The following is a 16881-nucleotide window of genomic DNA, read 5'->3' as shown; positions in this document are numbered from 1 at the left end:
AATTACTTGGCATCTGACCAGTTCCTTATCCTTTCTGGGAGTTCAGTATAATCAGGTTGCATCTTGACTTTCTGATTGAGCTCCCTAGTTCTGTTTAGTTGTTTACCACTTATCTGCCTGCTTTCTAGCTTCACATTTGTACTGCTGTTTCTCTTCTCATTCACTGCATTTATGTACTTTAAAACAAATTCTTTTACTGTCCTTTTGGTGGGGATTAGTGAGAGACCAAAAGCAGGTGGATATGCTAAATCTGCTATTTTTATCCAGAAATACTATATTATTTCTTTGGTAAGATTCTCTGTTTTCTCTTGTCTTTTTTAGGAACTCCTTTCAGTGAGATGTTGGATTTCTTTGACTGATCCTTTAATTTTTATCTCCTCCTTTTCATGTATTTTATACTTTATTTTTATCTTAATCTTCTCTTTGAACCCTTCTGTTGAATTTTTATATCGACTTTTTTTAAAACTTTTTTCTTTGAAAGTTCCATTTTCATAACACTCGTGTCATGGATGTGTAGTATCTTTGTATTTTTTAGTTTTAGTTTTAGTCTTTTAGGGCTGCACCTGACGCATATGGAAGTTCCCAGGCCAGTGGTCTAATTAGAGCTGCAGCCGCAGGCCTACACCACAGCAGCATGGAATCCAAGCCTCATCTGCCACCTACAGTACAGTTCATGGCAACATGGAATCCTTAACCAACTGAGTTGGGCCAGGGATTGAACCCATGTCCTCATGGATACTAGTCAGGTGCGTTACTGCTAAGCCACAATGGGAATTCCAATAACTTTGTATTTTTGAGAAAATTAGTAGCTTTTAGGTTTAAATTTGCACATTGCATTGTTTATTTTCTGAGTCTCCCCTTTCCACCTTTTTTGTTTTAATTGCTGTCCTGTTAAAGATTGTTTGTGACTGTCTTATGCTCTGTATATATTCAAGAAGGAGGTGCTAAAAATTGGAAGTTTTGTGCAAGTGGCTGGAACTTGTTGATTGGTGGGCTTTTTAGTGGATGATTGAGTGGAGACTTGGCAGTATCCTTGGGGAACCTCTAAATATCAGTGTTTGCTGGTTGTCAGGCTTGTCATTTTCTCCAGAGAATTGTCCATTCTCCCGTCTGTGGGATGTAAAGTCTGACAGCCAGTATTAGGAGAGCGATTGAGGAGGATGTTCAGAGATTCAACATTCAGTGTGCAGATATTAATTTAAACGCATTTCTGAATCCTCCCCCTGCTCTTTGTTTTCAGCTTTTCATTTTCACCCAGAGTTTTGCATGATGATTCCAAGCCCAGTCTTCTCTGGTTTAACATCTTTTAAAATGAATTCTTCTGAGTTCTGCCAGAGTTGGGAAAAAGCCACCATCTAATCTCTGTGATTAGTCAAAACAGATGATCTGGGAAATCTAATTATATTAGTATAGCATTCAACCTGTTACCCTGTTTTTCATCCGTTTTGCAATTGTTTCTTCAGAGGTCCCTACTGTCTCCAATTCCTGACTTGTACACCATATGTTATGAATAGATTGGCTTCCTTACTGGGTTCCTCCCCTTGTAGAACCAGTGTAGTACAGAAAACTGAAACGTAAGTCAGTTACTACTTGTTCGTCTACTTAATGTCATCCAAAATGTTGTTGAAACATTTTTTCTACTGTCGTCTCTTTACTTATTTTAAATAGTTTGACTTTTTCTTCTTTATTTAGTCAAATTTTGAGAGTAAGCAGAGTTAATGTGTATCTTACATCTTTTATTTTCAACCAGAGACTGCTGAACCGTCTTTTAGAGCTATAAGCAGATACCATTTAAAATAGGTGATTTGATTTGACATTTGACACCACTGTGCTATCTCTCTATTGACTCTTTTGGATTGATTTAGGTATAACTTAGAATGGAAGAGCCAGAACAAAGCTTTAAGAGTTGACGTCTTCACAAGGTTTTTATTATACTGGGTAGAAATATTGATCATTTGTGTCAGTTGAGAAAATCCCCAGATATTCAGTGTTGTAGTTCTTTCAAGAGCAAATTAAATTAAAGCATTTAAAATTATACTATTTAGTTCTGCAGTATTAAATATGTGAAAATATCATTTAGTCAGAATAAAGACCATCCCTAGGCATCATCAATATGAAACACTGAGAATATTTTAACTTGATAATTAGCACTAGCTGATTACATGTCTTGTTATTTTTTATACTTTGAGTTCTCATGTCTTCTGAAGTATTGTTATTATGGGATATTCTTGTTTTTGTTTCATTTTGTTGTGAACTGTAGATAACACTAGTGTTAAAATAGTGTTTACGTAGAAATGTACATCTTGATACTCAGGTTTATTTAATGCAATGTAGCGCTTAATACCTACTTACCAGAGAAATTAGGAAAATGTACTTCTTAATTGTTACTCAAATTATTTGTTATGTGAATAAAATTCTATCTTTCATTTCACTCAGTAATGCCCGATAATGTGAGAGCAAAGGTCCCAGTCTTCAGCACTGAACTGGCTCTGCTTAATTTTAAGTAGCACACTCGTGAAAGGCACCAAACAATAGCATCCCTGCGGGAATCTAGTAGCTGGCTGTCTCTCCACCCCAAAGACAGAAAGTGGTGAAGGGCTTTAGAATTCAAGCTATTTTCTGCCAACTTTGACTCTTTACAAAGGAGGATAGGGAAGAAGAAGGAAAGTAGAATTGTGTGTATGCTTAGATACATGATTTTCCCTCAGACTTTGTAGCATGTGAAAAAACGACCTTCTGCTTTCAGTGGCATGCAGGAAACAGAAATTAAATGCCCGATATCCAGATTAATACCAAGGAGGAGTCTGCTTATGGCCCAACTTTTATCTTAGTTATAACATATCTGGTATGCCTTTCACACCCTATGAACAGTCTAGCTGCAGTGACCTCTCTCTGGCTTGTCTTTATTTTCTTATTGTATGTGCCTACTTATTAGTCAAACACATGTCCCCATGGATTATGTAGGACAATGGCTCCACTTAATTCAGAGTCACACGTATATCAGTTGATTCAGAAATTCTCAGCGGTTGTTACTGATGAAATGTCCTTTGTTAAAATGGTCCCCAAATTAGACACGTATAACTTAAACAATTGGTTCACTTCAAAGTGGGGAAGAAAATTATTTTATTTTTGTGGTCATTTATTGCCCACCCCATGCCTCCGCCCCCATCCCAATCAGTTTTATTTGACATACTTGTGTTAGACAACAGTTACAATTTTTACAGAATCTTGAAAGTTTTAAAAGTACAAGAATGACTTTTTAAAGTGTGTGACACTAAAATTTTGAACCCTGGGACCTAAAAAACTGACCCATCCCTGTCATCAGCTCTTCATTCTGCTTCACCTGAGTTGTGCATGTACCTAAGCTATCACATCTGCCTTGTCTCACTCCTCAACCCAAACTAATTCTCAGCTCTACTCTCCTGCCTATTTGTAATTCTCACCACCTATTTGTCCAAGTCTGTATGTACCAGTTCCATTTATGCCAAGTTACATGGTATATCAAAGATAAAGGGTCAACAGAGCCTTATAATGAGGATGGAGCAGTTGTAATTGTCTTTTCTGTATGGTAGCCCATAAAATCTTAGAGTCATTGGAGAAATGTCTTCTGATTTTATGATATGAAGCGTACTGTTTTCATTTATGAATGAGAGAAAAGTGAAAAGGTAAAAATGGTGTTTGTTAAAAATCTAGAGATCCTTTAGTGGAAGTGAAACTTTTAAAAATTAAAATATTTTACAATTTATGGATTTTTTTAAGGAAGCTTTTCTTATGAATAAGCTTATGAATAGGCTGTATCACAGGGTAATATTGAGTCAATTACGTGAATTTGAGTGAGAAGAAAGCTATTCTACAAAGGATGATAAAGCTTTTCAGTAGTCTCATTATATTTGGTTAAAGGACTGGATCATTAGTCACATTTCCACAGTGCTTGTATTTTACAATGTGGATGGTTTAAGATACAAAGCCCTATTATATATGTTTTTTAGGCTGTGTTTAAAATTTTTAATTTACCTTGGTTGATAGACATGCAAATTTTATACAGAGCAAAAGTTGTGACTGGTTTAAACTGAAATAAGTTCTAAGGTCTTCTATTTTTAATATTGAGTTCTATATGTATATTTGTAAATTGTAGGCCTGAATATTAAATGCTGTATTTGTTTGCTGTAGGAAATAGACAAGTACAGCAAAGTAGCACAACTTAAGTCACCTCTTCTAAACAATTGTAAATTATTATTTACAAAAAATGTTCTGCTTTAGATTAATAAGAAAAATGAAACACTAAATCCTAAAGTGAACTACATATCACTTTTCCTAGTGAGAAAGGAACAGAGTCAAAGCTTTTGAATCTGAGCCAAGGTACCTGTTTTGTCTTAAAAATTTCTATGTTGTATGTTGCATCAAAACTTGATTCTCTAACAAACTTTTGGAGATCTTCTGTGATGTTAATGCTACCAAATTAGTCACCTTTCAGGTCAGAAATGTAGCATTACATAGGGAACTAACTTGTGAGATAGGACTGTTTTTATTAATTTATAATTATGACTTTTTCTTTTAACTAGAAAATGATAATTTTCCTTCTGAATCTAAAAAATATGAATAACCTTCATTGATATGCTTCATTTTAATCCAGAAGATTAGTTAATTGTTTGTTTGCTTTTATTTCAAAATAAAGCCTACGTTTTTGTGCTTTAAAAACTATGGCCATCGTTTCCACAGTCTGGTTAGGTTGAGGCTGGCTACAAGCATTTTTGTGGGACGGGTTTTAAATTTGAATAATAGTTTTTGGCTTATACCTGAGAGAATTTTAGGTTCTGTTTCTTCCTTTTTATTTTTGATAGGTAAATAAATAGGTTTATTAAGATAGGATGCTTGAGAGAGATGCAAGTGGGCAGGCAAGGAGGCGCTGCCCTGTTTATTTTTTCTTTAAACAAAATAAAGTAATTGAACCTTCATCTCTAAAAAAATATGAAAAAATGTTTTAATTAAAAATTATCCAATTTTTTTTAACATTTGAAGACAGGATTGGATAATTTTTAAAAAGGATTTTATTTGATAGCTCATAAGGATTACTCTATTTAATTATTAGTTTTTGTTGTCTGTACTTAGCAGATTCTTGGTATAGTTTCTAGATTTCTTTGTAGTGAGATTGCAAAGTATAATGTAATTTAAGTATTTTTTTGTTTTTGTTTTTTGTTTATCTTTTTAGGGCCACACCTCAGGCATATAGAGGTTCCTAGGCTAGGGATGGAATCGCAGCTATAGCCGCTGGCCCACACCACAGCCACAGCAACGTCAGATCCTAGCCGAGTCTGCACCCTATACCACACCTCACCGCAATATTGGATCCCCCACTCACTGAGCGAGGTCAGGGATTGAACCTTCAGTCTTCATGGATGCTAGTGAGATTCATTTCTGCTGAGCCATGATGGGAACTCCTGTTTTAAGTATATTGGTTGCTTTCTCTTACGGAAAAATGGATGTGAGAAGTTTAGTCATTTGACTAGGAAAAAACATTAGGGACTTTTTTTTTTAATTTATAGAGGTTGCAAAAACAATAGAATTTTTCACAGAGTAGAAAACCTCTTCACTTTACATGGAAATTGTGTAGTTGAGGGGAAATGTGACCTGTTTTTAAAAAGGTAATCATACAGTTTGTGAAAAATTTTCAAGAAACCGCTATGAAAACCTCTGTTTATTCTTTAGGATACTATATGTTAAATTTGTGTATTTGCAGAAAACAGAAATAGCAACATTTCTTATCCGAAAGTGGTCCTTGTATTTACTTTCCATCTCAAAAGAGCATTTGTAAGATATCGTTGAATATTTTCAAGATGTTAGGTATAGAAGACATTTTCTTAATCTGAGAATTAGATCCTTAAAGCCGTGTAAGTATAAACTAAGTTAAAACATAGTGGTGCTTGATATGTGTATGTTATTAACGAGTTGTTGTCCTAGATGAGAGAAATTTTTGCCATTTTTAGAACTAAAAATTAAGCCTCTTTACCCTTTGAAAGCTCTTATCTCCAGCTTGAAGATAAGTATATTTAAAATACTTCTTCCTGAGTAAATCTTCCCACCTGTCCTTGATTTTTTTTTTCTGTTGTAATTTTTGTATCTGCATCTATAAATTAAGGCCTAATTCCAGTTGTGAAAAATACTGACATTAAATTAGAACTTTAAAAATGTCAGCCACATGGCAGAAAAAAAGCTATTCCATCCCTGTTCTCTTTATTTCAGGGGTTGAGATTTAATAATATAAAACAAAATAACCTAACACTTAAAGTAGGTGGTCCATTGAGCTAGCACTGAGGGGTTAATAATTAACAAGGGGGGAAATTATTAAAAGAAAAGCATCAGTGGCTTTGCATTTATTGTTTTGGATATTTACTAGTGTAATGTTCTTTATGATTGTAATGTACAGATTGATCTATTAAAGTAGTACTAGAGTGAGATAAAAGTAGTGGGAAGCATTTACTCAGGTAAGGGTACTTAGCCATTGTTTTCGTTAAGTCATACATAAATAAATGTTATCTTTTTACCTAGTAAGTGTTTTTTTGTTATACATGTTTTTAAATATAGAAGCCCAATTTTGGTATTATGATGTTATTTATGTTATCAGGTTGTATTTGTGGACAAAAGGGTTAAAAATAACTAATTTTACTTGGAAATTGTGGACAATTTATGAAAAAAGATCAGAGTCAAAGGAAATGACTCTTAGGTAGATTTTATTTTGAAAGTCATTCCTGTAGTATTTTGGGTGTAGTTTATTATTTATTTTTCTGAGTGAATAATGTTGCAAATAAGCATATTCATGGCATTAGAGAGTAAAAGGACTTATTTAGAAACAATCTGTTATTTAAGTATTAGAGAAATTTGATGTGTCTTAACAAGAAACTTTGTTAGTATCTTAGCTAGTAGTAAAGTCTCTAAAGTGATCTCAAAATAAAGTTATTATAGTGGTCAATGAGGAACTAAATGGGATCTGTCTTTTAGGGGGGTTTTGTTTAGTCTACTATTGCATATTACTGTTTGGATCTATTATATATTAATTGAATAAATACACATTGCTATAAAAATTTGGTAGAGAAAGAGTTAGATTTTGAGTTGAAACATAATGAAGCTTCTGCAAATAAAATCCCAAAGTAGACTTCGATCGGTTCAGCAAACCTTTGCATGACTCTTCTTGGCTCAGCAAACCTTTGCGTGAGTCTTTTTGGCTCATCTTTTCTTGACCAGAAATAAACTTAAGGATTATTGCTGGAAAATACTCACATTTTTTTTCCTATTGTGTAGGGAATGAATAACTTAGAAAAGCTGCCTATTTACCTCTCTACAAAGTAGGTTAAGTACTTGGTTTATATATGTATATCAGGTCTTTGCCAGTGAAGAACTTAGACTATATTGAAATCTTTTTTTTTTTATGATAGTGTTACACAAGCATGGGAAAACATTGCCAACAGTTAGTTAATGTTAATCGTCAAATTTTTTTTTTTTTTTTTTACTTTTGTAGGGGCCGCACCTGCAGCACATGGAGGTTCCCAGGCTAGGGGTCTAATTGGAGCTGTAGCCGCCGGCCTGCACCAGAGCCACAACAACATGGGATCCAAGCCACATCTGCGACCTACACCACAGCTCACAGCAATGCTGGATCCTTCAGCCACTGAGCAGGGATCAAACATGCAACCTTATCGTTCCTAGTCGGATTTGTTAACCACTGAGCCATGACGGGAACTCCAATCATCAATATTTTACTCCATTTGAATTCATAGGACATAAGGTAATCTCAGTGCATATGTGCTTTACACTGTGTATTTGTGTGTAGTTTAGATTCTGTTAAGCTCTAGGGCATAATGTACTTTTTTCCAGAGTTGGGGTACATTGTAGATCAAGATTTTATTAAAATCTAGATTGAATTTTCCAAAATGTTAACTTTTATTAAATAATATGTATACATTGTTAATTAGATGAAATGTACTAAAAGTGTTGCATTAAAAACCAAGAATCCCCATTCCTTACCCTTTTTCCATTTCTTCTGGTCTTGTTTGACCTGTTTATTCTGGCTCTAAGAAATCTTCATATTTCTAAATATAATACTTACACTACTGACTCTTAATTCATCACTTACAGTAATTGAAAATATTTCTTAAACTGTCATTCTCTGTGCTCTTCTTTGTGATCTTAATGTAGGAACTTTACAATTTTTGCTGAAATATTCAGTGATTTTATACTTATATAAATATTGTTCACATATGAGGATTATAAAGTATTATGGCTTCTTTTGCATTTTTTTATTAATGGTTTTAAAAAATTTACTGATTTTTTTTCATTGTGTCTGTTATTAACTCCATTATCTTTTCAGTATTTCACAAGGTCACATAATTTGTGTTAGTTCCTCTTCCCTTCCATTCCCACCTCCATATAATCCTTGAGACCTCCGTTTTCTGGTTTTCATTTTGACTAGTTGACCTTCAGGCCTACTACACAATCGTCATCCTGGGACTTATTTTTATTATCACCCTAGGAATTGCCTTTGCTTTCTCCCTAGTTTAATTTCCCACTTCCAGAAATCAGTGTTTTTCTCTTTCGTTGTTTGTTCAAATATTTTGGTGGAGCTTTCTGCTGAAGTGGACATGTAAGGTGACCAGTTTTAGACTTTACAGTTTTCAAAGTATCTAATTCTTTGCTCTCATTTATTTGATTAGTATTTTGGTTGGATAGTGAATTCTAGGTTGTTGATATTTTTCTTCATAATTTTGAAGACATTGCTCCGTTGTCCTCAATATCAAAAGTTGCTGTTAAAAAGTACAGTGTCGGAGTTCCCATCGTGGCTCGGTGGTTAGCGAATCCGACTAGGAACCATGAGGTTGCGGGTTCGATCCCTGGCCTTGCTCAGTGGGTGAAGGATCCGGCGTTGCCGTGAGCTGTGGTATAGGTTGCAGACATGGCTCGGATCCTGCCTTGCTGTGGCTCTGGCGTAGGCCATCGGCTACAGCTCCTATTTGACCCCTAGCCTGGGAACCTCCATATGCCGTGGGAGTGGCCCTAGAAAAGGCAAAAAAGACAAAACATACAATGTCATGATATTTAATCTTTTGCGCATAACTGGTTTTGCTTTATTTTTCTTTTCAGAAAATTTTTATAGTCATCTTGTTACTTGTTTGGTTTTGGAAGGTTTATGATCCTGTACCTTGCTGACAATCTTTTTTTCGTTCTCTGTGCTAGCCTTTTGGTAGACTCTTTCAGTTTGGAATTTCGAGTTTGGAGATTGTTACATCTCTGAGTCTCTTCTGTTATCTTCCCATCCCCTGTTCTCTTTCTCTGTCCCTCACTTTTGTTAGATTTTATACTTCCTAGATTGATCATCTAATATTATCACCCTTTCTGCTATATGATATGGAACTTTTCCTCAACTTTATCTTTCAAATTTATTTTTTAAAATTTATTTGCCTTTCCATTTTTAATTTCTGATCTTATTTTTGATATTCTAACCATTCCTTATAGCATCCTGTTTGTTTCAAAGATGAATTTATCTTTATTCACCTTTATAAAATAGCTATCTCATATGTATAGATATCTGAATAAAATATGTGTATCTATTTGTATATGTAAAATTTTTAGGAAGGAAAGAGAGTAGGTCAGGTAATAGGTTATGATCCAAGACAGTATAACTGTTACATCGAGGAAATGGTAAATATACTATTCTCATTTAAGTGGCGGTTTGGGGACTGTTGAATGAAAACTTTAACATATGGGCATATCAGATCATAGTATTACATATCAGAATATTGTATGTGTGTTTACATTGTGGGTGATGGGAAGGTTTTGTTCTGGTATGGGGCTCAATAAATAGTTGGTTATTGAGGATGGATTATAGCATTTTAGGTATTCGTGGTATAGGATTATATTAAAGTGTTAATGAGATAAAGATTATACTTCACCCTTGGGTTTGGTTACATCTGTTTGTTTTTTTTTGTTTTGTTTTGTTTTTTTCTTTAGTGTCGACATATTTTGTAATTTATTTGGTAATTCCGTGGTAACAGAGTTTGGCAGTAGGAGTAATCTTTGGGAAATTTCATTTTGGTCATTTGATATCATTTGTGGCTAAAGATGTTATTTTGCTTCTTAGTGGAAATGAGGGAGTTGGAAAATTGTCTCTTTGTAGACTTGAATATCCATTTCCATTAAAAATTAAGCAGTGTTTTTCCAGCCTGGGCTTGGGGCTTTCAGACAATGAGAGGGATCATCACTAGATATCAAAAACATTTGTTATTTTGGAGTTTTTATGTTTTGTTTTTCAATATCATTCCCTTTTCCTTATTATCTCCTAATACATAAATTCTTCCTTAGAATGCCGAGAGAGATGAGCATGTCATGTTTGATATTAATAAAATGAACCACTAGCTTTGTTTCTTTTCTGTTTAAGTTTTGGAAAAGAGGTAAATGAGTAAGGATCATGGGATTCTGAATATCTTGGAGAGCAAAGTTTTGAGTATCTATATTCTAGAATCTTATCAGCACTCAAGCATTGTTTTGTGTTTCCTAAAACTCCATCTTAAATACTGAAAGTTTGATGAAGTTTTTTTTTTAAGACTTGTAGAATTCTTCTTATCTTGCTGTCTTAGAAAACGGTATGCTGCTTCATTACAAGAAAAATAATATTATGGAGAAAAGCTCCAATGGTCCTTTATTTAAAAATCAGGGTTTTTTATTTTCCCTTTTGTTATTTGCTTTCTCACCTGGCTTCATCTCTTACTAAAGTGGTTAATATCACTTATTAATCATAAGTATAATCAGATTATACTTTAAAAATAAAATAATTTTTAAAATAATTGTGTAGGAGTTCCCGTCGTGGCACAGTGGTTAACGAATCCGACTAGGAACCATGAGGTTGCAGGTTCGATCCCTGCCCTTGCTCAGTGGGTTAACGATCCAGCATTGCTGTGAGCTGTGGTGTAGGTTGCAGATGCAGCTCGGATCCCGCGTGGTTGTGCTCTGGCAAAGGTCGGTGGCTACAGCTCTGATTCATCCCCTAGCCTGGGAACCTCCATATGCCGTGAGAGATGCCCAAAAAATGGCAAAAAGACAGAATAAAATAAAATAATTGTGTAAAAGATTTTTATAATGTTCTTTCTCCTATAAGGAGAAGTTAGGAAGTTTGAGCAGGGACATCTTAACTTCGTAGTTTTTCTTTATTGATTGAACTGTTGAGAAGTCAATATAAATTTAAACTACAATGTATTTATTACTTTGGTTAATTAGAAAACTATTCTAAGAGTTTAGATTATACAAGATGGTTTAGAATTATACTTTGTAAACTTTTTTTCCTGCCTGCACACACAGCTGACTCCTCTTAGAAGCATCTTTCATTACAAACAACATATTTTCACCCAGGTGAATGGGATGGGTTTGCATGGTGGGGCAGGCCCTGCCTTTATCTCCCCTAGGTGGAGACTTGTGATTTCTGTCAGTATTCTGTCCTGGATACGTGGTCTTCCTAATTTTCTCCCTGGAAAGCCTTTTCTTTAAGCAACTGAGATTACCAGTGCCTTTGATGTGTCAGTATAAATGCAAAAAACTCTGAAATAACAATATTCTTATAGGAAAGGAGAAAAAAATAACGGTAGGATATAGATAGTGGTTAAGTTATAGAAGAGTTTTTTTAATTGGCATTACATCTTAAAATGATGTAGAAACAAAATGTGCTTTGTTAAAGCCCCATTAATCACTTTAATTGAAGTTGATATCCTATCAATTTGACAGTCCTCCTTAAGCTTAATATTATAGAATCATGCCAACTTGTGCAGTGTTGGAGTATTCTCTTATTGCTTATAAATGATTTAGTAGCTGTTAGCCAAAATAAGAAGAGGATTGATAACTACGTTTAGGGAAAACTTATACAATAATGTTAGGTGGGTTTAGAAAGAATTTTGAAGGAATAACACATGGAAATATCACAGAATTCTGAATTACAAAGTCAGAACTGGGATGTAAATATTACTCTTTAAGTTCTTACTGTAATTTGCAGAGATTGTTCGATTTGCAGATGTATAAGACTTGAGGATTTATTTACCTCATTATAAAAATAATTTAGCTTCCCTTTTCCCCTAGTGCTCAGTATCATAGAAAAACTGACATGTCTTATTATACGGATTAGCTGTTTTAACTTTAGTTGTATTTCTGATATCTGTATATTGTTCTATTACCAGAGTACTGCAGAGCTAAATTAAGCAAGATAACCTTTTGTCAGTATGCTGAGTCTGTGGTGGGGGAAATAGTTGTAAACCAATGAAATTTGCTTGTTGATTAGTTTTATTTTTTGCATCAATCAAAAACTTCAGAGGTTGTCTTGCTTTTCATGATTTGGTTTTATCTTGTCTTGAAAGAAAATCAGGTACTTTATGTATAGAATGTAGTATTATAAGTAATATCATTGTAGTCTGTGAAGAAATATATTAAAAAGTTGAAATAAATTCCTAGTACAGAAATTTTTAGATAATACTTCCAACTTGCATGTAGATTATATTGAGATGCTTGGAAATAATTTTTTTTTTTTTTTTTTGGAAGAGAAACAGTGCTATAGATGACATTTCCTCCTCCCATTAACCTGTAAAAGCTGATTTGGTTTATAATTAACATATAGGACCACATTTTTTTTTTCCAGAGAAAATAATGCTATTGCTAATAAGTAATTAGGAAACAAATTTGAGCAAGTATTTATCTTGAATCATGGTATTTGAGAAAAAACAGATTTGTGTGAAAGGGAGATAAACTAGAGTGGCATTAACTAAGATGAGAATAATGAAAGTCAGAAAACGGGATGATACTCACTGAAAAATGAGGTGCCTGACTACAGGAGGTACTACTTCCCCATCACACACTTCTGAGGGCCTGGTTGCCTTGGGAATAGGTGTATAAAGATGAGCTATTCTTGTGTTTCATATTTTCTTGACATTTAAAGGTGGGGCTCTCTTCTAAATAAGTTTTAAGAAAACAAAGCCTAAGCCTTTATAAAACTTAGAAAATCCTTTAAATATATGACCCCGAGTGATAAATAATTTGTGTATTACCACTGATTAAAAACAGTTCTTAGTCTAAAACTTTTTCTATATTGATTGATTTTTACTTTGAGTATGTTGTCCCAGAGAAATAGTTTTTATTTCATCCTTCAAAAGGTCTATTTACCATTAAAGCATAGAATTAATGCCAGACTACTAGAGTTCCTGTCATGGCTCAGCAGAAATGAATCTGACTAGTATCCATGAGGATGCAGGTTCGTTCCCTGATCTCGGCTCAGTGGGTTAAGGATCTGGTGTTGCCCTGAGCTGTGGTGTAGGTTGCAGATATGTATCGGATCTGATGTTGCTGTGGCTGTGGTGTAGGTTAGTGGCTACAGCTTCGATTCAACCCACACCGTAGGTGTGGTCCTAAAAAGAGAGAGAGACGGAGACAGAAAGAAGAAAATATGTTAATATAATTAGTACCTGTTCTCTATTAGGATTCTACCTAGGATACTGGATATAGATGTGGGATCCCAGCTGCTCTAGCAACAGGCACCAACCCTAAGTAAGTCAATTTGAAGGTGATAAAGCACCCGAGGCATATGGAGCTCCCAGGCTAGGGGTGGAATCGGAGCTGTAGCTGCTGGCTTATGCCACAGCCAAGGCGACACCAGATCCAAGCCTCATCTGCAACCTACACCACAGCTCAAGGCATTGCTGGTTCCTTAACCTTCTGAGTGAGGCCAGGTATCGAACCTGTGTCCTCATGTGTGCTAGTCACATTCGTTTCCACTGAGCCGCAATGGGAACTCCTTAAAGTATTTTAAATAAGCATCAAAGGACAGCTTCCTTTTAAGGAGCAAGGACCTTGTCCTTGCCCCATGTGTTCTGAGTTCAGATTCTTCTGACTGAAAATGTATGAACAAACTACATACTTCTGTCCACGTAGCTCTGTTCTTAAAAAAGATGTCATGTATTACTGCTAAACTACCATGTTACCATGTAACCATGTAATTTAGATGCTCTATACAATTTTGTAGAGGCACTGTAATAAGTCGTGAGGAGAATATACTCTAGAACCAGACCACCTTGATTTCAATCCCAACTGCTCTAATCTAGCTGTGTGGTCTTGGGCTAGTTAGTTAACCTAGCTATGTCACAGTTTTTTTTAAATCTAGAAAAGGTGGTGATAGTGATTGGCTAATGTAAGGATGAAATGAGTTAATTGGTAATGCTTAGCCCTTGGCAAGTACTAAATAACAGCTGTTATTATTTTCCATGCTTGACATAATTCATGCAAAAGTTGCTTCTCTGGATTTTTTTGACTAAGCACTTTATTTTGTATGATGAGTTTATTCTTTCAAGGAGAACAGTTTGGTATAATGGAAATTTAGGTTCTACCTATGGACCATTCACTGATTTGATTTTGATTTGATTAATTATGGAGAGGGGATTGAGATCAAATGATCTCTAATATTTTCACATAAAATTTAAATATTTAACTATTTTAAAATAGGTGAGCATGTTGAACTTCTGGTTATTTTTGAATACTCAGCAGGAACTTGTTTAAAGTTTTTGGTTTTATCAATCATACTCTGAAATGTGTGATCCCAGATGCTTAGTTTTTGTACCACAGCTTACCCAGTAGCTATTAGTAACTCTCAGATTTTGAATTAGTGGATGATTTGCAGATGATTCTTGTTATTTGTGTTTTATTCTAAATATAAACTACTTGACAAACATGCCCAATAAAAGATAGTTCCCTAAGGTTATTTCTACCTTGGCGTTTCATGTCGCTGAGAACCTATTTCATAAAATTATTCTAATAGCCTCCTAGTAAATATGGGTTAGATGAACTAGAAATACATTCTTCCCCTAACTATAGCTTCGTATGTATATATGCACTTTTTATTAATTTAAAAATGTTATAGGAGTTTCCGTCGTGGCGCAGTGGTTGACCAATCCGATTAGGAACTATGAGGTGCCAGTTCGATCCCTGGCCTCGCTCAGTGGGTTAAGGATCCGGTGTTGCCAGGAGCTGTGGTGTAGGTCGCAGATGCGGCTCGGATCCCACGTTGCTGTGGCTGTGGCGTAGGTCAGCAGCTACAGCTCCGATTAGACCCCTAACCTGGGAATGAACCACCATATGCCGCAGGAAGCGACCCTAGAAAAGGCAAAAAGACAAAAAAAAAAGAAAGAAAGAAAAAAGAAAATGCTATAAATTTCACTTAGATTTGCCTTGCTTTGGGTCCTGTTTCCTGGAAGACTATTCAGATTTTTATTAGTTTTTCTCTTCCTTACAAAGGGCACCTGGTAGATAAGCATGTTGTAGAATCAAAATGAATGTTGTAGTCAAATTGTATTGGAGTTGAGGTCCTATAAAGATGGTTGTATTTAACTTCCACAGAGTTATTTGTGGTTTTTCCTGAACTTTTCCTTCTGCAGCAAAGTTCTATTTTCATTAACTACACACTATTTTAAAGTAGAAGATGGTGGTGAAAGATCAGTCTGTGTTACATTTGGATTTTTTTTCTTTGTGAAAGCAATGGCAGTCTTGATTGTAACAGAAAACTATCTGGAATTTGGACTTGAAACAGGTAATAATTTCACATCTAAGTTTTTAAGATTAAGTTTGAGGTGTATTTATTATTCTTAAGATTTTTTTTGTTTGTTTTTTCAGGTAAATTTTGTTGCTTTTTTCCCAAAATACTGTCCCTTTCCCATTTTTTCCTTATAGTTAAATGTTTCTCTAATGCTAAAAGTTTACTCACATAAAGATGCAAATTTTAATGCAGATTTTCTACACACTCATGGAATGTACAAAAATGAAAGGGATGTTTTCAAAGACTATTTCTCCTAATAACTACATTTTATTACATTATGGCATACTAATTAGCACATGAAAGAGCTAAGCTCCTCACTTCAAAATTTAAGATGTTCTGTTTTCTAGCATTTTATTTCCAGAAAAGGATTCTGTATTTTACCTTTGTGATAATAGTAAACTTTTGTCCCCCCGCAGGGTTTACAAATTTTTCAAACAGTGCGATGCAGTTTCTTGAAAAGCAAGGTTTAGAATCTCAGTAAGTTTTTTTTTAATTAAGCATTATTCAAATTTAAAATTTTCACTTTTAGTAAAGTAGCATTTACTGTAAGTGGTTCTTTGTTTTTAATCATTGAAAAGAGTTTTAAGTAGGATTGTCATTTTTTGCATTACTCTTTTTACAATTATATAAAGTTAGTATCTTTTATAAAATTCTTATTTGAATTTGCTCTTATTTAACTTAATTCATCTTCTACTAGAAATGAAGCTAAATTTATATGTCCTGTATTATTTCCTGTGCTGAATATGTAGGTTGGATTGTTATAACTGTGGATTAAGAGATGCCTAATTGACTTTATACTTCACCAAAATCCACTATAGATGATGAAATAAAAGCAGTATTTTTGTAGGTGTTTACTTTGTTGTACTGTTATTATTATAGTTTGTAAAGTAATTGATTAGAGGAAAGGAAATTTATAGAAAATTGACTTCAAAAATTTATCAGCTTTTTAAAAAATTTTATTTTTAGGGGTCCTGTTTCAAAACTTACTTTCAAATTTTTCCTGGCTATTTTCTGTTCACTCATTGGGGCTTTTTTGACATTTCCTGGATTACGGCTGGCTCAAATGCATCTGGATGCCCTGAATTTGGCAACAGAAAAAATTACACAGTAAGCGGAAAATGTACATAAGCACATGCAGATAAATATATGTTTTCCATCTAATGAAGGTATATTATTGTGATGAAATCATAAATTATTGTGTTGAAAATTAATAACCATTTGATGTCACACTACTTCCTCTTTCTGCTATAAGCAGGTTTCTTTCATTTGTATATTTT

The 16881-nt window shown here is 34.3% G+C and overlaps 1 protein-coding gene across 14 annotated transcripts in view; it reads left to right on the top strand.

Moving 5' to 3' along the window:
* The window catches only part of TMEM161B (transmembrane protein 161B), a 75132-nt gene that overhangs the window by 47093 nt on the left and 11158 nt on the right, over nucleotides 1-16881 (top strand). For 13 of the 14 annotated variants that reach the window (XM_003123774.5, XM_021084523.1, XM_021084526.1 and 10 more), the window contains 3 exons: nucleotides 15447-15598; nucleotides 16021-16081; nucleotides 16571-16711. In XM_003123774.5, the coding sequence (XP_003123822.3) occupies nucleotides 15447-15598; nucleotides 16021-16081; nucleotides 16571-16711 (354 nt within the window). The remainder of the gene's footprint in view (nucleotides 1-15446; nucleotides 15599-16020; nucleotides 16082-16570; nucleotides 16712-16881) is intronic. The other variant, XM_021084527.1, reaches the window with a different exon arrangement.

This window comes from Sus scrofa, chromosome 2, assembly GCF_000003025.6.
Source record: "Sus scrofa isolate TJ Tabasco breed Duroc chromosome 2, Sscrofa11.1, whole genome shotgun sequence".
NCBI lineage: Eukaryota > Metazoa > Chordata > Mammalia > Artiodactyla > Suidae > Sus > Sus scrofa.
The sequence above is the reverse complement of the archived record's forward strand: the minus strand, read 5'-3'. Positions and strand labels throughout refer to the sequence as shown.